This window comes from Amblyraja radiata, chromosome 28 (genome assembly GCF_010909765.2).
Source record: "Amblyraja radiata isolate CabotCenter1 chromosome 28, sAmbRad1.1.pri, whole genome shotgun sequence".
Taxonomy (NCBI): domain Eukaryota; kingdom Metazoa; phylum Chordata; class Chondrichthyes; order Rajiformes; family Rajidae; genus Amblyraja; species Amblyraja radiata.
In genome coordinates, this window is record NC_045983.1 from 5,858,188 (window position 1) to 5,881,867 (window position 23,680).

Here is a 23,680-nt window from a genome sequence, read left to right on the forward strand (position 1 = left end):
AGCACCTCATATTTCACCTGGGCAACTTAAGGGCCTGTCCCACTTGGCCGTCATTTGCGCCTCACGCAGATGGCGCGTGAAGATTTCGTACACCACAAAATCCTGCGAGGCCGCGAGCGTGTCATCACGCACCATGCACGCATCACGTGCGTGTCTTGACTAGCGCATCATGACGCAAAAATTATGTCGCATAAATTACGCGCAAGTGACGGCCAAGTGGGACAGGCCCTTTACACCCCAGAAGTACAAGTGTTGATTTCTCTAATTTCAAGTAAATCCTACATTCCCTCCCCTCTCCCCTCACCCAAGACACCCGACTACTTCCAATGTTCACACCCGTGTAGCCCTCATTAGCAACTCTTCCCCAGCCGACAATTGGCCATTATGGGCTCCACCCTCCTGTGGTGATCTGTTGGTGGCCCTGATTTGTTCGGGCCTTTTCTCACCTCCAGGTTATTTCACCCCTACCCCATCTGGACTTTCATCTAAAGAAGGGTCCGACCTGAAACGTCACCTATTCCTTTTTTCCTGAGATTTTGCCTGACCCACTGAGATGCACCAGCATTTTGTGTCTATCTTTGGTATATTATTGTCATCATTGGTACATTAGCATCGAGGATGAAATCCCGATCCTCCAGTCCCCCTCATTGCTGCCCCTACACATTTTTTTTTTAAATCGGCACTTTTCTTTTGTAGCTGTCAACGGTGATACCTGGCGTCCCAGTTACACCCCCTCTGTTCCGTACTCTCCTGTCTTCATCTTGCAGCCCAATTGATATCTTTCCTTTTGATCCAAAGCCAATTGCTGCTTTTTTTCTGCTGATAGTGTCGTATTTCCGCTACGACGACTGATAGACCTATCAAACATGAACAAGTGCAGCACAGAAACAGGCCTAGTGCCAAATACGATGCTGACTTAAACTAATCTCCTTTGTCATTCCTTGCATCTCCATTTGCCAATTGAAACGTCAAGTACTAGAGGGCATAGCTTTAAGGTGTGAGGAGCACAGTTTACAGATGTGCGGAGCGAGTTTTCCTTTTACGCAGAGGGTGATGAGTTTCTGATGGGGATAAGGATATGTCGGCATCGTAAATGGGAGAGGTTTTATTTGTAAAATAGAAATACATTATTTTTAATGACCGTGAGAAGGTAGAATTTAAAAATGGGATAGTTGTAGGAAAGAACTGCAGGTGCTGGTTTAATCAAAGATAGACACTAAAAGCTGGAGTAACTCAGAGGTAGGCAAAAGTGCTGGAGAAACTCAGTGGGTGCAGCAGCATCTATGGAGCGAAGGAAATAGGTTTCTCCAGCACTTTTGTCAGCCTTTGATTTTCCAGCATCTGCAGTTCCTTCTTAAACGCTGGAGTAACTCAGCAGGACAGGCAGCATCTCTGGAGAGAAAGAATGGGTGAATGAGACCCATCTTCAGGGGAAGTTAATTTAAAATTAAAATTTCATTTAAAAATGGGAGTTCTGTTCCATTTTAGATCAATTGCTTTCCTACTGTCTGTCTCTCTCCTCCTCTCCATTAGTGTGAGGGTCAGAAGTTGCCGATCGGAGCAGTTTGACGCAGAGCTCCTCGATTCTGCTCTGCAGCTGCAGATCGGAGGCACATTTTTGTCGAGACGACAGGCTCGCGGGATATTGATTCTCCACCTTCTGCCAGCTCCTTCGTTGCTATTGTGCAGAGAGGGGCCATTTGTGAACAGAGTGAGTCTTGCTGGACACAAAGAATCCAAATGTGCAGGCCTTTACTTCAGCCAGTCGTTTGCTGAATTCAAGAAAAAAATAACCGAGCCTCGTAAGATGAGAGCACAAATATATTGAGGAACCCTTCAAGCTTGGAGAAGGTTAATTCACACTCCACAACTCGTTGTTTGCTCGATTAGCTCCATTCTCAAAGCACAAACAAAAATGATCGAAAGGCTGATGTAATTTGGATTTTTATGCGTAGTGTCAAGAAGCCAACTCTAGGTGGCGGTTGGGAGAACCACAACAACTCACAGCTGAAAACACTCTCTTCTTTGTTCAGTGCTGCACTGCTTTCCTGCAAAGATTTTAATTCGATGTTGTAAATTCAACCCTGCCAATGATCTATGGCACTGAATTCACAGCAGCCATAGTCATTCAGCGTGGAAACAGGACCGTCAACCCAACTTGCCCACACCGGCCAACATGCCCCACCTATACTAGTCCCACCCACCCGTGCTTGGCCCACATCCCTCCAAATCTGTCCTATCCACGCACCTGTTAAAATATCTCAAATATTATGATAGTACTTACCTCAATTACCGCCTCTGGCAGCTTTTTCCGTACACCCATCAGTCCTGGTGTGAAAGTTACCCCTCAGGTTTCTTCTAAATCTTTCCCCCTCACCTTAAATCTATGTCCTCTGGTTCTCAATTCCCCTACTCTAGGTAAAAGTGTGGATTTGGCAGCATCTATGGAGCGAAGGAAATAGGCAACCCATCAGTCTGAAGAAGGGTTTCGGCCCGAAACGTTGCCTATTTCCTTCGCTCCATAGATGCTGCTGCACCCGCTGAGTTTCTCCAGCACTTTTGTCTACCTTCGATTTTCCAGCATCTGCAGTTCCTTCTTAAACAAGTGTGGATTTACCCAGTCTATTCCTCTGATGATCTTATACACCTCCCTAAGATCAACACTTTCCCCATTACCCTTCCAATCACCAACTCTCCAATTGAATTTTGAACACATTTTCATCGTCAGTGAGTTTCAGATCTTCACCAATCATATTAAAGTCTTTCCTCACACTCTTCCTCCGTTGCATCTTCTGCCCCAAATTTAAAATCCCAACTCCCGACCCACATCTCATCTGTCAATGGCAACAATTTCTCTCTGGCCTCGATCAAGTCCTATGCTGAAGCAAAGCAAGAATTTCATTGTCTTATCTGGGACACATGACAATAAACTCTCTTGAATCTTGAATGTTCTTGGTAATCTTGATCGAATCACCTCCGAGTCATACAGTACGGAAACAGGCCCTTCGGCCCAACTCGTTCATACCGACCATGATGTCCCATCTCAGGTAGTCCCATTTGTTACCACATTTGGCCCATATCCCTCCGAACCTCTCCTATCCCTATACCTGTCCACTTGTCTTTCAAATGCTGTTATTTTTCATGCCCCAACTACCTTGTTTCACACCCTCACCACCCTCCAAGTGAAAAAATTGCCCCTCAGTTCCTATTAAATCTTTACTCTCCTACTTTAAACAGGAACTTTAAACTCTAACTTGATTCAGTTACCCTGAATAAAAGACTGTGCATTCACCTCTATCAATTCCCCTCATGATTTTGTACACCTCTATCAGATCATCTCTCAGTGTCTTGCGCTCCAAGATATAAAGTCCCAGCCTTCCCAAACTCCCCCTATATACCACAGGCCCTCGAGCCCTGGCAGCATCCCTGTGAATCTTCTCTGCATTCTTTCAGGCTTCATTCTGAATTAAGTTCTGAATTAACATACACAATTATCGAGCATTGAAACATGTGCACTCAAGATTCCCCACAAGATTTTATGCACCTCCATAATATTACCCCTCACATTCCAGTTCTCCAAGGAATAAATTCCTACTTTGCTCAATCTCTTCCTATGGCTCAGGCCCTCGAGTCCTGGCAACATCTTCGTAAATCTTCTTTGCACCCTTTCCAACTTAATGACAACCTCCTCTCAGCTTTCTTTGTCCATCTACCCCAGACTAACATTGGGGAAATCCCTCACCCCCAGAACAGTACCACTATACCTCCGCTTCATCCTCAACCCAACCTTCATGTGACACAAGATAGCCACAACTGGATCCACTCCCTCAGTTACATCCAGACCAGTGTTTCTCTGCACCTTTCCTCCCTCTCCACTCTTATACAAGAATCCTGAAAACACACCTTCTTTCACCATTTCACTCGCTACTTATTGCTTCACCCGCGTAAACATGTATTGTCTTTCTGCTGATTGGTTAGCATGCAACTAAAAGCTTTTCATTCGGTACACGTGACAATAAAACTAAACTCAACTGTCTTACACTTTCTCCAGTGCGTAGCAAAGATGCAAGTCCCTAAGATAGACATGAAGTGCTGGAGTAGCACGGTGGGTCAGGCAGCATCTCTGGAGAAAAAGGACGGGTGACGTTTTGAGTCGGAACCTTTCTCAGACTCAAGGGTCCCAAACAAAAACATCACCCATCCTTTTTCTCCAGAGATGCTGCTTGACCCACTGAGTTGCTCCAGCACTCTGTGTCTATCTTTGGTATAAAGCAGCACCTTTTGTTCGTTGATTCCACATGCCAGTCACTGACGCTGCTTTCTTGTCCAAGAGCAACGGTGCAGTGGAAAAAGCAATGGAGCAGCTGTTCAGAGGAACCAGGTGCAGAGACAATAGATAAACAAGAAACTGCAGATGCTAGTTTACAAAAAAAAAGGACAAAGTGCTGGGAGTAACTTCACAAATATGCTTAGTCAGGAGAAATAAAGAACTGCAGATGCTGGTTGACGCCCCCCAAAAAAAAGACAAAGTGCTGGAGTGACTTAGTGGGACAGGGAGCAACTTAGTGGGACAGGGAGCATCTCTGCAGAACATAGATTAGGTATGTTACAATACTTACCTTCAGTGGCGCTGCAGTTCTGCCACAGTTCGGCCGTGTGCACGACTTTGGCGCCTTTGAGGTGGGGGGCGGGATTAAAATGCCTTTTTCTCCTGCCTGTCCGAGATATATTTTCTCGGGCTGCTAGCTGATGCTGAAAAATCGGTCCGACTTCTGTTCTCGGAAGTTTTTTTTTTTTAAATCGCGGAACAATTTAATCGTTGGAGTAAAATAAATAAGCGACTTCTAACGCCGTCAATGGGACGGATCTTACGTAGGGGACAAAACATAAGGTAAGTCGTCTATTTTACATATAAACTTGCTTCTTAGGATGACTTTAATCAAAATTTCCTTGGCGAAAATGTGATTTTGGCCCCATACGAACCGGCAGTGTTTTTCCTGCCAATATGGGGTTCAAATTCATTGCAACCGTAACGTTCCAATCGATCACGTTCCACAAAAACCCACTCGCAAGATGATTTAAATGGCCATTAATTTACGGGAATTAAACACTAAATTCCTTCCATTTGGCCTATAAATTCATGACAATGAGATTTAAAAATCATGTTATATTGTGAATTCTTGTGTGAATGTTATTTGGACACTTAGGCTATTTAAAAATTGTAGCTAATTACAAAATTCAATTACTAGATCTAAATATCCATTTCTTAAGAAAAGATTAACATTTTTAAATATGTTAATCTTTTCTTAAGAAATGGATAGATATTTAGATCTAGTAATTGAATTTTGTAATTAGCTACAATTAGGCAATTAACTAATTATATGCTTTAATTTCAGGTCATCCAAGTAAGATTGTTTCATATTTGTTTCAGAATGCTTCAATCTATAATAACTGAAAATTTATTTCAGTTCTCTTAATTTTTAAGAACGCTATGGGCTTTTGACTGTCCTCGATCACAGCTTTTGTGTTAAGTCAATGGAAAAGCAATAGGGAACAAGATGCTAATTTCCGAGTATGAAAATGTCCATAGCTTTTTTAATACTGAAGATATGAAATTGAATTAGGTGTCAAATTCAACTTCTGTTTATGCTTTATCTGATGGGATAAATTGCAGACTTGATTTTTAAAATCTCAAAATGTTGTAACATTGCTACATAGATAAACAACATTTCAGGTCGGGACTGAAGAAGTTTATGGTTCGGGTCTGAAGAAGGGTCCCGACCAGAAACACCACCCGTCCATGTTCTTCAGAGATGCTGTCTGAGTTACTCCCACATTTGGTAATGTTTCAGATTGGGACCTTTCTTCAGACTGATTGTAGGAGTGGGGGGGGGGGGGAGAGAAAGGCAGAAATAAGGCTGGAAAAGAGGAAGGGCAGGATAAAGTGTGACAGGTGCGGGGGAGTTTTCGATAGGCAGATAGATGAACAAGAGGCAGAGATGAAAAAAAACTGAAGGCATGAGACAAAAGGATTGAAGAGTTTTGATTGTGAAGCCAGAGAAGGATTGTAGGCGGAGGGGGAGAAATAGGCACGAATCCAGGTGGGGTACAGGGGGGAAGTATGATGTTGCTGGAGGTCACCTAAAAAGGTTTTTGGTGCACCTAAAATACTCTGTTTTCTCTCCAAGGAACAGTCTCAATTAAAAAAAGCTAGAAAAGCATTTCAGCTATTAATAGCTAAGATGTTTAAGAAGGAACTGCAGATGCTGGAAACTCGAAGGTAGACAAAAATGCTGGAGAAACTCAGCGGGTGCAGCAGCATCTATGGAGCGAAGGAAATAGGCAACGTTTCGGGACAAAACGTTGCCTATTTCCTTCGCTCCATAGATGCCGCTGCACCCTGCTGAGTTTCTACAGCATTTTTGTCTACCTTCAGCTATTGATAGTATTTCCACTGTGACTGCGTGGTGATTGAGCTGCCACCTCCACATTAACGTTATTTAGCCCTGCTGCTGAAAAAGATTTTACCCCTAGCAAACGTGGCTTGACTCCGGAGATCGGTACCCTTACCCACATTCACAATTGAACTATGACAAATGACCTGTTAAAGAGACAGATGTTGGTTATTATTACTGAATGGCAGGTGGTAAAGACTTCTCACTCGTACGTGGCCTTGCGAGATTTTGATACCGAACTAATACTCCTAAACTACAGTGAATCAGCATAGTCCTTGCCAATAGAAACATAGAAATTAGGTGCAGGAGTAGGCCATTCGGCCCTTCGAGCCTGCACCGCCATTCAATGTGATCGTGGCTGATCATCCCCAATTAGTACCCCGTTCCTGCCTTCTCCCCATATCCCCCGACTCTGCTATTTTTAAGAGCCCTACCTAGCTCTCTCTTGAAAGCATCCAGAGAACCTGCCTCCACCACCCTCTGAGGCAGAGAATTCCACAGACACACCACTCCCTGTGAGAAAAAAGTGTTTCCTCATCTCCGTTCTAAATGGCTTACTCCTTATTCTTAAACTGTGGCTCCTGGTTCTGAACTCCCCCAACATCGAGAACATGTTTCCTGCCTCTAGCGTGTCCAAGCCCTTAACAATCTTATATGTTTCAATGAGATTACCTCTCATCCTTCTAAACTCCAGTGTCCAAGCCCAAGCAAGTTGCAGAAAACAAGCCTTCCTCACTTCTGCAACCAGAGCATTACAGAGTTGCATGAAGTGGGAAGAATATGAACACCAGGAGCAGACTATTCGACCCCTTGATCTCCATCTTTCAATAAACTGACAACTTCAATTCCACCTTCATTCCTGACCCCCACATCGGAGTTGAATCAGGCCATTCTGGAGTTTAGAAGGATGAAAGGGCATCTCATTGAAACATATAAGATTGTTAAGGGTTTGGACACACTACAGGCAGGAAACATGTTCCCAATGTTGGGGGAGTCCAGAACCAGGGGCCACAGTTTAAGAATAAGGAGTAAGCCATTTAGAACGGAGACGAGGAAACACTTTTTCTCACAGAGAGTGGTGAGTCTGTGGAATTCTCTGCCTCAGAGGACGGTGGAGGCAGGTTCTCTGGATGCTTTCAAGAGAGCTAGAAAGGGCTCTTAAAAATAGTGGAGTCAGGGGATATGGGGAGAAGGCAGGAATGGGGTACTGATTGGGGATGATCAGCCATGATCAGAGTGAATGGCGGTGCTGGCTCGAAGGGCCGACTCCTACACCTATTGTCTATTGAGCCCATCTCCGCGATTCAATCTTTAGACTTTAGAGTTGCAGCACGGAAACAGGCCCTTCGGCCCACTGAGTTCATGCCGACCAGTACACCCTGTACACTAACACTATCCTACACACGAGAGACAATTTATAATTTTACTGAAGCCAATTAACCTACAAACCTGTATATCTTTGTAATGTGAGACGAAACCGAAAACCTACGCGGTCATAAGGAGAAAATACAAACTCCGTACAGACGGCACCCATAGTCAGGATCGAACCCGGGTCTCTGGCGCTGTGAGGCAGAAACTCTACTGCAACTCACGGCCGATTCATTTTTCACTCTTACCACCATTCTTCTGCCATCTCACCATAAACTTTGACCCCCTTACCGATCAAGAACATATCAATCTCCAATTTAAAAATATCCAATGACTTGGCCTCCGCCGCCATCTGTGGCAATGAATTCCACAGATTCATCATTCTCTGGATGAATTAATTCCTCCTCATCTCCATTCTCCAGGTACTTCCTTTTGTTCTGAGGCCGTGCCCTCTGGTCCTAGACTCTCCCACTCATCCCCTCGTTCCTTGGCAATAGAACCCTGTTGGTCCTTGCTCCAACAGTTCCCTTTGCCGAGAACAGAGAGGGCCAATTGGGGACCACATTGAACACATCGTAACTTTGTTGGTGACTCTTTGCATACTTTGTGTATGGCTTGCAAAACAAAGAATTTCACTGCGACTTGTCATATGTGATCAATCCATCAATTTATGTCTGCTTCTTTTTTGAATTAAGAGACAGAATCGAACTGCAGATTTTCACAGCCTTGCCTTGTCTATTCAGATTCAAGTGCCCTGCTACACTAATCCCATTCACCCTGCAGTTCCCTATTAACCATTAGCTAAAACAAGGGTTCCCAACCTGGGGTTAATTTCGCCTACCCAGGGGGTAAATTTGTTGATTCTGGATTTGTACATATTTTTTCTCATTGACTGACTGTGTTTGGTTCTGGCATCTGTTCATCATTAGTTATTCATATATATGAGAAATAACATTGTTATGTGCTATTAAAGTTGCCAGGGGTACATGGGACGAAAAAGGTTGGGACCCCCTGAGCTAAGATTGTTAAAATACCAATCATTTGGAAAAAAATAAAATCAGGCTACATCAGTGTATTACTGCTATGAATAAGAAAAAAATCTGGAAATGACAATGGACATGGACAAGCCGTCAATTGAAGCACACTCAAGCACGTTGTAAACTTAAATGAAAATGACTGCTCTGAACAACACTGCAGGGGGTGGCAGATCATGAAACCAGAACCAATTAGCTCGGGTTTCTAGTGCGTTGAAAAATGATTTTCACATTTTAATCTGAGGTCAGTGGATCGCATTTCATAAAACGCGTTGAATATTTAGTTTAGTTTAGATACAGCACGGAAACAGGCCCTTTGGACAAACAAGTCCACGCCGACACTATCACCAACACTATCCCACACACATTAGGCACAATTTACAATTTTACCAGTCATTTAACCTACAAACCTGCACGTCGTTGGAGTGTGGGAGGAAACCGTTGCACCTGGAGAAAACCCACGCAGGTCACTGGTAGAACGCACAAACACCGTACAGACGGAACCAGTAGTCAGGATCAAACACGAGTCCCTGGCGCTGTAAGACAGCGACTCTATCGCTGCGCCACTGTGCTGCCCCATCATCAGCAAAGGGCATAAGACACCATTTGTTTTTAAAACGTCCCAAAGTTATATTGAGCATCACTGTTCCATATACAGGTCCACTACCGATTTTCCAGTAACTGATGGCCCGGCACCTCATTTAATCCGGACAAAATTACCAGAGTTTTGCGTGTGACACACACGCACTTTTTCGGGACATGAATGAATAAGTTTATTGGCCAAGTATTCACATACAAGGAATTTGCCTAGGTGCTCCGCCCGCAAGTGACAACATGACATACAGTGACAGTTAAGAATGATACATAAAACATTAATAATAAACATTGTTAATTTATTTTTTAGGTTTCTAGCAGGCCATGGTGCTTAAGGGACATCATGGGAGGGGTATAATTAGTGGTTTTTTGAATTATAATTACATGACCTCTGTTGGTCCGGCAAAATGGATAATCCGGCAAGGCTCCGAAACCAAATAAACTGAAAAATCGATGGTGGACCTGGATTAGGAACTAGATTCCAATGAAACATTTTGTTGGAAGCAAAAACAGGAGACATGGTACGTTTCAATCAGGTTGCAGTGTAGAGAGAAATAGGTGTTAGCGCAAGTACCAACAAAATCACCACAAAATCCAACAGGATCACTATGAAAGTGTGAGATCATAGTGAACAAATGTTGGGTGGGATAAGCAATTAGTATATTTTTAGAGTGAATATTATTGGTGTGAGCAGGAGGGTAGGCCACAGGAAGAATTCAGCAGCCAATAGTGTTTGAACAACGACTCTTTACAACTCTTCAGAAATCCTTTTGTATGAAACTTTGTTTATAGGAGGAACAAAAATACCCCTTGGACAGCAAGAATGCTTTCAATCACCTTAATAAAATCTGAGTCATAGACATTTCCCACGCTTAGTTACAGCATGGAAGTAGGCCCTTCAGCCCACCGAGTCCATGTTGACCATCTTCACACCAGCTGTGTGTTATCCTGTCTTCCCACTCACTGCCAACACACGAGAGGCAATTTTAGTCTTAGTCGTTAACCTTGAGATCTGTACGTCTTTCAGAGGTGGGAGGAAACCAGAACACCCGGACGAAACCCACACGGTCGAAGGGACAATGTGCAAAGTCCACATGGTACTCGAGGTTACGATCTAAAGCAGTTTCAGTAGCTGCAAGGCAGCATCTCTACCAGCTGTGCCACCCATAATCTATGGACTGACTCTGGTTGCACTAAAGATTCTGCACTTTTTTTTGCAGGTTATTAATTTCTTGATTTTTTTTGTTTATCATTTAATCTGCAAATGTTTTGTTTAAGTGCTGTTGTGCTACTGCAAGTAAGAATTTCATTGTTCTGTTGTCAGTACATATGACAATTAAACACTCTTGACTCCTCCCAACTCCATCAATCTGAAGGATCCTGATCTATGTCGTCTGTCTGTTCCCTCCACAGATGCTGCCTGACCTGTTGAGTTCCTCCAGCAGTTTGTTTTTTTGCTTAAGATTTCAGCATCTGCAGTCTCTTATATCTCCCAGAATATGGCCTGTTAAGAGGCCAAAGAGCCAATTTCTAAGTGGAGTAAAATGATGTAGATGAGCTCTTAGATAAATACCTGCCATCTGTATTCACTAAGAGGAAAGAATCCAGGACAGGGACAGTTAAACCTAGAACGTTAATATTAGAAAGGCTTTGAATGCTATAGCTGGGTAAATCTCCAGGTCTGACAGGTTGTGTTGTAGTTTACTTTTTTTTTGGGGGGGGGGGAAGGGACTTCTAGAGTTTGTTCAGGTTGGAGGGCACAGTTGAGCCAGATGACTGGAGTACAGTGTATATATGTATATATCTCTTTGTTCAAGAAGGGCAAGTGGAAAGTGCAGGTAAAAACAGCAATCAGGAAGTTATCATGGAAAAAATTCTGGAGACTAAATTAATCTACACTTGGAGAGGCACGGTTTATTCAAGGCCTTTGTTATTGGAAGGTCCTGTCTGATCAATTTTTCCAGGTAGATGGTAGACATAACTGAGACAAAGAGCAAGGTCAAAGTACAATTAATCAGAAGTACATTTAAAAACATATTGACAGATGGAAAAGGTTCAGAGGGATGGGTCAAGCAAGGCAAATGAGATAAACGTCGATAGGCATCTAGTGAGCATTGATGAGTCGGACCAAAATACCTGCTTCCATGCAGTAAAATATTATGAATCTGTAACTTTTAAACAACATTGGCTAGCCTATAGCTTGGATATTACGTACAGTTCTGGCCAAACTATAGGTAGGTTGTGGGTGCAGAGATGACTCATCAAAATAGTGCCTCGGAGAATTAGTTACGAGACTGGATAAGCTGGGTTTGTTTCCTAAGGAATGGAGACAACTGAGGGCGGAAGCTAAATGACGTGCACCAAGTTTTGAAGGGCATGGACAGAATAAACAATAAGACACTTTTCCCCATAGTAGAGGTCTTTAAAACCAGTGGGCAAAGATTTAAGATGAGTAGGTTTTGAGAGTGCTTTGACCCAGATGGTTGGAAATGGCAAAAGACCCAAAGAGCTAGAGTAACTCAGTGGGCCAGGTAGCACTTGTCGAGAACACGGATAGGTGATGTTTTGGGTCAGGATCCTACATCAGGCTGCAGAAGGGACCTGACCCGAAACATCACCTATCCATGTTCTCCAGAGGTGCTGCCTGACCCCGAGTTACTCTACCTCTTTGGGCTTTTTTCTTGTAAACCAGTATCTGCAGTTCCTTGTTTTGTATGTTGGAAACTGGAACACTGCCCGAGGGAATGGTGGAGCCAGATATTCTCACATTTCTGAATCTAAAGGAACATTTGAGTCACAAAAGTGTAGAAGGCAACAGACTGAATAGTGGTAAATGTGACTAATACAGATGGGGCCTCTCCAAGTGGGACTGAGGAATGACCAGAGAAGGATGTAATTGAAGGTACACAAAAATGCTGGAGAAACTCAGCAGGTGCAGCAGCATCTATGGAGCGAAGGAAATAGGCAACGTTTCGGGCCGAAATCCTTCTTCAGACTGCAGTCTGAAGGGTTTCGGCCCGAAACATTGCCTATTTCCTTCGCTCCATAGATGCTGCTGCACCCGCTGAGTTTCTCCAGCATTTTTGTGTACCTTCGATTTTCCAGCATCTGCAGTTCCTTCTTGAGCAAGGATGTAATTGAGCTGGAGCGTGCAGTGAACATTCACCAGAAAATTGCTTGGATCGGTGGTACTTCCGTTGTGGTGAGATTGGGTAGAAAGAGGCAGAGAGATGACTTGATAGAATATAATTACGGTGGAAATAGATAGAGTAGAAAAAAATATTTTCAGGTGGCTGCAGTATCAACAAGAAGATATAGGTTCAGGGTGATAAGTCTCAGGGTTTTTTGTTTTACACTTTGGTTGATACGAGGAATAGATCAGGTAGATGCACAGAGTCTCTTGCCCAAGGTAGGGGAGTCAAGAACCAGAAGACATGTTTACAGTAAAGGGGAAAAGATTTAATAGGAACCCGAGAGGTAGTTTTTTCCACACAAAGGGTGGTGGGTGTATGGAATGAGCTGCCGGAGGTGGTAGTTGAGGCAGGTACTATCGCAACGTTTAAGAAACAATTAAGATAGGTACATAGAAAGGACAGGTCTAGAGGGGTATGGGCCAAACGCAGACAAGTGGGACTAGTGTAGATGGGACATGTTGGTTGATATGGGCAAGTTTAGTTTGGTTTGGAGATATAGCACAGAAACAGGCTCTTCGGCCCACTGCGTCCGCACTGACCTGCAATCCCCGCACATTAACATTATCCTACACACTAGGGGCAATTTACACTTATACCACGCCAATTAACCCACAAACCTGTAGGTTTTTGGAGTGTGGGAGGAAACCGAAGATCTCGGAAAAACCCCACACGGTCACGGGGAGAACGTACAAGCTCCGCCAGACAGCACCCGTAGTCTGGATCAAATCCGCTGCAAGGCAGCAACACTACCGCTGCGCCACCATGCCATCCATTGGCCAACTTGCTGCATGATCACAGCAAGTTGGGCCAAAGTGCCTGTTTCCAGGCTGTATGACAATGATATCGTGAATGTACTGTCAGAGGTGGTGGTGGTGGAATCTGATACAATTTCTACCTTTAAAAGTGAATTAGGCATAAATAGGCATGGCCTTTTAGGATACGGCCCTAATGCAGACAAATAGAATTAGTGCATATGGGGGAAAAAAAGGCCGGTGTGGATGTAGTGGGCAAAGGGGCCAGTTTCTGTTTTGTACAACTCTGTGTAGGAAAGAATTGCAGATGCTGGTTTAAATCGAAGGTAGACACAAAATGCTGGAGGAACTCAACGGGACAGGCTGCATCTCTGGAGAGAAGAAATAGGTGATATTTCGGGTCGTGACCCTCTCTTCAGACTTATGTCAGGGGAGTGGGCGGGACAGAGATAGAATGTAGTTGGAGACAGTAAAGCCCCTGTCCCACTTAGGAGACCTAAACAGCAACCTCTGGTGACCTTGCCCCCCCACCCAAAAAAAAAAAAAATCAAGGTCGAGGTGACCTGCAACCTCCTACGCATATGCTGAAAACCTTCCTCGACTAAGAAGAAAACTGGCTTCGACTAGATCTGCGACTAAAAAATTATCAATTTTTAAAACGGCAACCTATTTTTAGTCAAGGCCGGTTTTAATCATGATGAAAAAATAGCAGCAACCGAGATGAAGCCTCGACCACGCGGAAACCACTTTCGACCATTAGGGAGAGTGACCAAAACCTCCGGTGACCTCATGGAAACCTTGGGTGGCGGGCAAGGTTGCTGTTTAGGTCCTCTAAGTGGGACAGGGGCTTAAGACTAGTGGGAGAACTTGGAAGGGGGAGGGGATGGTGAGAGGGTGAGCAAGGGCTATTTGAAGTTAGAGAAGTTAATATTCAAACCGCAGGCGTGTAAGCTACACAAGCAAAATATGAGGTGCAGTTCCTCCAATTTGCGCTGGGCCTCACTTTGACAATCGAGAGGCCCAGGACAGAAAGATCAGATTGGGAATGGGAGGGGGAGTTAAAGTGCAGAGCAACCGGGAGATCAAGTAGGTTAAGGCGGACTGAGCGAAGGTGTTCAGCGAAACAATCCCCAGCCTGCGCTTGGTCTCGCTGATGTACAGAAGTTGACACCTGGAACAATGGATACAGTAGGTGAGGTTGCAGGTGCAAGTGAACCTCTGCCTCACCTGGAAAGACTGTCGGGGTTCATTTGCACCGCCTCCTACCTATTATACCGTATCCGCTGTCCCAGCGCAAATTGGACGAGCAGCATCTCCTATTTCACTTGGGCAGCTTACACCCCAGCGGTATAAACATTGACTTCTCTAACTTCAAACAGCCCTTGCTTTCCCTCTCTCTCCATCCCCCCCCCCCCTTCCAAGTTCTCCCATCAGTCTTACTGTCAGACTACATTCTATCTCTGTCCCGCCCACTCCCAACATCAGTCTGAAGAAGGATCTCGACCCAAAACATCACCCATTCCCTCTCTCCGGAGATGCTGCCTGTCCCGCTGAGTTATTCCAGCATTTTGTATCTACCTTGTACAACTCTATGACAGGCTGGTTAATAAAGTACAAGCCCATAGGATCCAAAAGAGAATGACAATATGCATCTAAAATCAGCGGTGACAAGAAGCAATAGAGGACAGCAAAGGAACAAAAATACTATGCTGCACCTATAAAATCAAACCATCTGGTTTTCAAGTTAGATATTTTAATGTAGGGGAAAAGTAGGTTTTAATGTTGTACTTCTGTGGCAGCATTTGGTGATGCCATTCTGGGCCTTTGTGATCACAGCAATTTGTGCAGAATAAGTTTTGGATATACAAGGTGAAGCATGGCCATTTGAAGAGTTTCGGTGATGAAGACTTTGGGTGGTTTGGGAGAGCCATCTGCAAGGTTTATATCAAATCAACAATTGACACTGGTTATTTAAAGTTTCCTCTCAACACCCAACAATGCAGCGTTACTAATTACTGCACTAAACCGACAGCCTGGATGATGTATCCACACGAGCCCAGGAACAATGCGCTCCAAGTTAAACTGGTAAAGTTTTTCCTCTGCACCAAACATAGCTGCTGGCCTGGGAACGATGGGAATTAGATTTGATCAAGAACACTGGCGAGACTGCCATTTTAACAATGACAGTCACCAGATTAAGGCCAACATTAGACAAGGACTGCAGATTTTTTTTTTAAACACACAAACCAAGAGGGTCAGTCTTGTGTGAATCAAAATAGATTGATAGATTGTGTGTCAAGGTTTTGAGAAATGCAAGGTTTCTGCTAATCATAGCTTTCTTCACTGTAGCCTTTTATTAAATATGTGTGCATTTTAGGGATGACAGCAGCCTTTCAACTGAAGGTAAATGTCTTTCACCTTCAAGTCAGTACTTTCCTTGACTGACATCACCCTGCTTTGATTTTTCAATGTCAATGTGCATATTTCGTAGCTGCACCGAATATTGGGAGAAAACCCATCGTTTTGCGAGAAGCAGCTTTGATCACCGATTAAGAGAACACGGAATAAAATATAAACTATCATCGAGCCTGCCTGATGATTTTTATGCATGCTTTAATTTTGTGGAAAGTAAATGTTATGTAACACTAATTCATATCTGAAATTTTAGTTAACAGGAACTAAACAGTCAAATTGAACAGTCTGTGAATTACACTTGCTTAAAAAAAACACATCCTTTTTAATCCATGAAGCAATGTTACAATTTCACTTTTGAAGACAAGTGGGGAACAGATCATTCCTATCTCAGTTTTCGATGCTGTCACCTGCAGCGTATTTTCGTGTGGTTGATATTCACATGACTGGCTTCTTTCATCCCTCTTTCCCACACAGCAACAATGTGTTACTCCTATGGCAATAAAACCGACACACAAGTCTCTCAGATATAAATCTATAACCGCTTACTTCCAATTCCAAGCAGACAGCATCTACGGGGGATGCCGTGGACTCTGTCATCACAGACAGGCTTGTTGCAGAGACAGAATCCAAGGTCAGTTTAATTTCACTGTAACAAGGAAAGTCACCCTGTCCAAAAAAATACGGCACTGAGGGTCGGCATCTATGCCAATGATGTGAAAGCAGCACAACAAAATCCAAATTAAAAATGTTGGAATGACTCTGGTCAGGCAGCATCCATGGAAAAATAAAGTTAATATTTCAATGATACTTTAATGGCACATGCACCAAGATACAGTGAAATGCTTTTTGCATACAGCAGACTTCGCCTAGGCAGTACACAAGTGCCTGGCGCTGAAAAAAACACAAAATGTTTCAGGTTTGAAGGTAACTGACAAAATGGGCTTTGATCTTGAATGTTAACCGTTTCCCTGTCCACATAAGCTACCTGGCCTGCTGAGTGTTTCCATCATTTTCTGTAACAAGTTTTTCCATTGATTCAGAGTTATACAGCAGGGCTACAGGCCCTTCAGCCCAATTCATTCATGCCAACCAACATGCCTATTTAAGCTAATCAAATTTGCCTGCCACAGGCCCATCTCTGTCTTTAAAACATGTTCAAATGTCTTTAAAAGATTGTAGTTGCACTTGCCTCTGCCACTCCTTTTAGTCAGATCAATATCGTATCAGTTCCAAACAATTTCTCTTGAAAATTTGAAAAACACAAATGCTGGAAATGTGAAACAAATACAGAAAATGCTGGAAAAAGAGCTGGACGGGCAGCATCTGTGGAAGGAGAAACAGTCAACATTTTGGGACCATGACCCTTTGTCAAATATTGGGAAAAGAATGCAGCAATTAGTTTCCAGCAGGAGAGGGGTTTGTAGAGCACAGAGACAAGTAAAGTTGATCATGGGCAATAGTTAAGATAACATTAATCTTCTTGGCCGGTATTATGTGCCTTCTCGAGTAAGGTTGTGGGACCTCAAGCCAGACTTAAATAGGATAAGAAAAATTGGGCCAATAAGATAAAAACAGTGGGAAATGCTCATAACTAAGCAGGCCAGGCAGCATCTGTGGAAACAGAATGTAGCATGATGATGAAGGATGCTTCATCAGCACTGATGAAAGAAATGTTAGTCTGTGTAGCTGGAAAATGTAGATGAAACCCAGGGAATTCATCTGGTACAGAGACTTGTTAGGTAGGAGACGATTCTGTGGCTGTATAATCTCTTGCTGATGTGTTCTTTGTATGCAATACCCCACAACCTTGGAAACTATAGATAAGACACAAAGCTGGAGTAACTCAGCGGGTAAGACAGCATCTCTGGAGATGAGGAATAGGTGATGTTTCGGGTTGAGACCCTTCTTTAGACCGAGAGTCCAGCTTTTTTAAACCAGCACCTGCAGTTCCATCCTGCACATTTTGTCTGCTCCACTTCGAAACGATAGGCACAGTAAAAAAAATTTCGACCACACAAGGAGAAGGGGGAAAAAAACAGCGGTTTTGTATGCATTTTAATAGTCTTTACCAATTGGTACATTAAGATTTTAATATGCAGAAAACATGAATAAATCTTGTTTTACACAGTTTGATAGCAACAAATCTTACTGTAAAACACACAGCAGTATATACATTCCTTAACTGATTGCTTGTACTGTGTCAATAGCTCAATTATCTTCTCACAGTCCTGGTACTTGTAATTGTACCCTTTGCTTCTGCTTGTAAAATTACTTCTTGCCATAGTGTCAGTGATGAGTACAACGTCTACTTGGAGGATCACTACTGGTCTTCAGGTACACCGAGGGAAAAAGGCAGGACAAGAAAGCAGCCAAATCACATGATACAGTGGGAATGGCAAAGGTCAATTAACAGCCAGTCAAATAGCTGACAAAACAGAGTCTGAAGGGTTAAAAATGGCATCAGTGGGAAATGGCCATTTAAGAGTTTGAACCAGGCAATTCACAAAAAAGAGGAAAAGGCGAATAGAAGAAGCAGGATACTGACAGTAGACTGGGCTTGGTGAGTCTCTAACCAAGCTTTCAAAACTACAGTGCTCCATAGCCCCTTACACTTGCTAGCTACTAGGTTTGTTTAGTGCCTTGGACATAGCATTGGTCACACCACACACGTGCTGAAGAAAGCAGGACGGTTTTTTTTGTGTTATTTTAAAGTGCAAGATGCTATACAAGTTTTCTTTTTCAACTTCAATGAAGGCCAAATCATACTAGATGGTTTCAACCAGTCTATATTGAAGCGATTTTATATTAAAGTAAACCATGCTTTGGAATGGGGTGCACAGGTCGTTAAGGGCTAATTTCTGGAATGTGTAATGGAGGTTACAAATGCTTTTGCCTTTATTATTTTCTGCTACCGTGTGAATACTCAGATTATTCCATTCTAGAACACTTTTCTCTTTGTAACAAATGCTTCCTATGTACATATTTTTGGATCAAAAAGGGAAAGTTAAAAGTAATTTTGGTAAAGACAGGTTTTGTATTGAAAAATTCTACGTGGTCTGAAATGGAATGAACTGTAATTCACAGCTAAGTAGGGTTTTATTTTATATTAGAAGTCGCAAACAACCGAGGGTTGATTTTAGATTTAGAGTTAGTTTAATTACCTGTTCAGAATTTCCACTATCTTAAATAAACTAAAATTGTCGCAAAAACTTTAAAACTGAGTTACCACAACTACAGCTTCAAGTTCTTCACAGCACCACCATGCTTTATTCACGTACCATTGAATCTTTATTTTTTTAATATACTTGATAGCATTCATTCATTGCAGAGTAGTCAACAGGAGTGCCATTACAGGTCAGGTTTCCACAAAAGTGCTTTAACAAAAATTACCAACAAAAAAATCTTGAAATGTGACTGGATATTTTTGACTATTACATAACTCCGGTGCCATAAACTGCCTGTATTTCGCCCGGTGGAATTGGCTTTGCTATCATTGCAAGGTATCAGGAAAGATAGTGGTCATAAGCAGACGCTGTCCATTAATATAAATACAAGAGTGTGTTTCAGGTTATGAAACCCAAGAAGCTTCTTTAGAACCAAGAATTGTATATTGACATTTGTATATTTTCAGCATAGGAAAGGGGAAAATATCGAGGATTTATTCAACAATCTTGGCTTTGTAGGCAGTCATGTGCACTTTTCTTATAATAATTAATAAAGAATGCAATTAGATTTAACTGCCAGAGCCGAAATCTATTTTTCCAGGAGAAATGCTACGAAGCAAATAATATAGAAGGTTTGCAACTGAAATAACACACTTCAGCTCTGTGTTTAGGGGCGGGAGACAATGAGGGATATATACAGCTATAATAAAAAGGTATGAAAGTGCTGAGAAGAAGAATTCATCTCCATTAGGGTAACCAGGTCTTTTTTTGCAGGTAATAGTTGCTACTGTCCAAATCACCAAGTTTCAGATTCTCTTTGAAGACATACTTCCAGACCTCACAACCAAACCAGTCGCAGATTGGGTTCCAGTTATCCTTTGCTTACAGTTAGCTGTTTACTAAAGGCTTTGCACCAGATCTGTTGCTGGTGCCATAACTTTGCTGCACCAACATATCACAGATTTTTACTGAAATGTGAGTTACAAAGGCCAGAATATAGCAGAAATACACAGATGAACAGAGCAGCTTACTTGTCAAGGCCATCTTCATTAGAATTTTGATTGGCAACTGGGAACTTAACCCAATGCAGCTATAAATTACCATACTGCATTCATTACTACAAGTTTAAAACATTACACGTGATGCACTGCATGTAATTTACAGCAGCTACTGTGAATTACTGCTAATGAGCACATTGTTCTTCCCAAAGTCAATGTTTACAGATTCACAATGCTGGAATTATCTGGCTCTTTTACTATCACTGCTATTGAACTACATAAGTTACAATGGCAGGCGGCCACAAAATTCACAAAACATCACTGCACACTCTCCAGAACGAACAAGAAATCGCATTGATTGGACACGACAAAGCAGAATTTGATGCAATGCTGACATGGCATTTTAAGTCACAATTTTTCCCTCCTTCCGACACTGGCTCTTTTATAAGATATGCATTAAGCAAGGTTCAGAAGAAAAGTCCAGTTTATCCAAAGACGTTTCATAAATTTATCATGGAGAAATTAGAGGTGGGGAGGCAGACAAACTGGTGGCTTTCACTATGATTTTTGCATGTAGAAACCAAAAACAAATGTTTCCAAACTGAATTTAAGGACCATCTTTAAACTGGGCCATTGCTTAAAATCAAGATATTTTAAGATAGCACAGTGCATATTTTACTACAAAAAAAAGCGCAAAAGGCCTTTTGAATGATTCGTTTTTCTAAAGCACCGTTCAACTGATTGATGCTGTTAATAGCCTTCTACAAAGCATGTCTTTACACCATTGTATCCTGGAAAGTAAATTGTTTTAAATATTTCAAGTTGTAGAGTACATCCTTCATTAAATAAGTGCCCCCTGCTTCAAGCAGAGAGTGTTGATAGGATTAGGCACAAGGTTTTCATATGTTTTAAATAAAACACAGCTTTAAAACAAATTGCAATAGTTACCACAACATTTCTCGTCAGCGTGTTTTTGTCCAAGACATTTACAAAAAAAAAAGATCAGTTTAAAACAAAAATGGTATCCTAGTTAAAAGCAATGGGTATTTAGTGGCTTTTTTTTAATGGGGTGAATATGTGTCACTAAATTATCTTTTTTAAAACATATGAACACAATGTGTCTATTATGGAATAGGGTGCTACAAAGCTCATCATTAGAAGCAACAATTTTTAAAAGCAAGCTAGGTATTCACACAATTTTTTTTTGTTTTAAAGCTTATGTACTGTCCAACCAAATCTATTAAGTTAACAGTGTGCACCAAGATAAATTTGTCAGTGCTCAGATGCAGTATGACTTGAACTGGTTAATGTAATCCTTGGATAACACACACCCAAGATTCTCCACATAGTTACAATGTAACCATAAGACAGTTACCTTTCTGCTGGGATCACACGCTCAAATTAGTTTTCTTTAGCAATCACCAGTCAGACCTCATTTTATGATCATTGTTACTACATTTCAAGGTTGGAGGCTGGCACGTGGGCTTAAAAAGACAAGTGGTCTCATTTATTATATAGTGAAACCCAACTTTAACATGCAATTATTTGTGAATGTGGGAGATTTAACAACAGTCTCCGGAATTCACCCATTGTTATTTTGATTTTTTTTCCTTCCTGGATATTGATATGTAATCACTTACGCGAGTTTAATAGAATGGTCGACAATTCATGAACAACACACCTACACACTCATTAAATAAGCCCCAGTACCACACAGAGTGATTCAAGGATTACAGAATCAGCACATTGGTGCGCTTCAGACAAAAATGACAATGAAATCAACGACCATTTCCAATGACTGAGAACATCATTGTCTGTTTAATTTCAGAATCATTTTTTGTGCCCTAATTATCCAATCAACTTCTGCTTTCCAGGTCTAATATGACCAATGCTAGCCCTTGTTCTTTACCTATGGTACTTCTAGACAACGTATGTAATTTACAGTATACAATTCGGATTCACCATGCATGAATACTTTTGTGTAACATTTAATAGCTCAATCTACATCCAGAATAATTTACATTAAAGGACAATAGTTATTAAACAGAGCTCGATGGGTAACCATGGTAACTGAGTGCATCTGGAAGGGTGGGATTTTGGGTGGAGAGGCTGGGGAAATGGGAAGGAAAGGAGAAAAAAAAAACCAGAAGATCAATTCCATCAGCGGCACTCCCACACCTTTACCGTTTGATCTACACTTCCAGTGACAACAAATGGACCCGTCTTGTGGAAATCTGTGGAAGAAAATGAGAATCAGATCCAAGAGACAAAAACGGCAGTAATTATAGGTTACATATTTTCTCACCTCAGTATGTACCCCTATCCCAAACCAGCATATCTTTTCCAGAGGTTTAGTTTAGTTTAGAGATACAGCGCGGAAACAGGCCCTTCAATGATGAGCGATCCCAGCACACACTAGGGACAATTTATACTTATACCAAACCAATTAACCTACAAACCTGCACATCTTTGGAGTGTGGGAGGAAACCGAAGATCTCGGAGAAAACCCATGTAGTCACAGGGAGAACGTACAAACTCCATACAGACAGCACCCGGTCAGGATCGAACCTGGGTCTCTGATGCTGCAAGCGTTGTAAGGCAGCAACTCTACTGCTGCGCCACCGTGTCACCCAGTGGGATACCGAACATTCAAAACAGACAAAGAAAGGACAATTCCATTTTTATACAAAGGGCTATTTCTTCCATTTATATTCCAACTTCTTCTAAATACTGACCAATATATCATTATTTGCTTTGATGGACACATATTCTTACAGTGCCCTTCATAATGATTGGGACTAAGACCCATCATTTATTTATTTGCCTCTGTACTCCACAATTTGAGATTTGTAATAGAATATGGTGCCTTGAAATGGGGGGACTATGTATAAACACTGCTGTAATTTCTATGTGGTGAAACCAAAATAAATAAAAATGGCCTTTATTAAAATCTGACAATGTGCACTTTAACCACATGTAATTTATTTATATTACAAATCTCAAATTGAGGAGTACAGAGGCAAATAAATAAATGATGGGTCTTTGTCCCAAATGTTATGGAGGGCACTATAATAGATATTTACACAGTTGGTTGCTTAGCAATGCATACTGGTAGCATTGGTGGTGAGAGCATGTATTGAGGGGGGAGGGTGGGTGATTCTGGGACGCCAGAACTAACTATGAGCCTTCCCGAGGTGTCATGAGCCTAACTCAACAAAACACCAGTGAAGGGAGGTGCCCATTTGATGACCCCAATGATATACTGGCATCTACACGCCTAGTTTTTGTTGTCCCATAGTTCGAATGTGTAACGATATTTTAGATTCTCATGTGGCATTGGGATTGGGTTTCTTGTTTAAACATTTAACTTGGGTGTTGATAACATGTAGATAGCTTATTACTGAATACGAAGTTAGTTATTATCCTGTAGCATAAGTTGATAGAGGTAGTTTAGATACTACATTGGGCTTGGCTTCCTTGGTTGAGCACTTATCCTGGTGTTATAGCACATTATGTGTTTTAACAGTGATTCAGTATACTAGTTGTCAATTAATTAATTTAGTCTGATAAATCACTGCTTCCCTACAGTTAATATACTACTAACGTCTGGAGAGATATGGGCCATACGTGGGCAAATGGGACATCTTGGTTAATGATGTTGTTTCTGTACTGTATGATTGTGACTCTTACCATTTAGAAAAACTAT

General features: G+C 42.0%; 1 protein-coding gene across 1 annotated transcript in view; it reads right to left on the reverse strand.

Annotated features, from left to right (window-relative positions):
• Positions 1–17,833: 17,833 nt before the first annotated feature.
• Positions 17,834–23,680, reverse strand: part of pafah1b1 (platelet activating factor acetylhydrolase 1b regulatory subunit 1) — a 123,420-nt gene continuing 117,573 nt past the window's right edge. Inside the window, exon 11 of the mRNA XM_033045654.1 lies at positions 17,834–22,208. Within this exon, the coding sequence (XP_032901545.1) occupies positions 22,135–22,208 (74 nt within the window). The 3' untranslated portion in view covers positions 17,834–22,134. The remainder of the gene's footprint in view (positions 22,209–23,680) is intronic.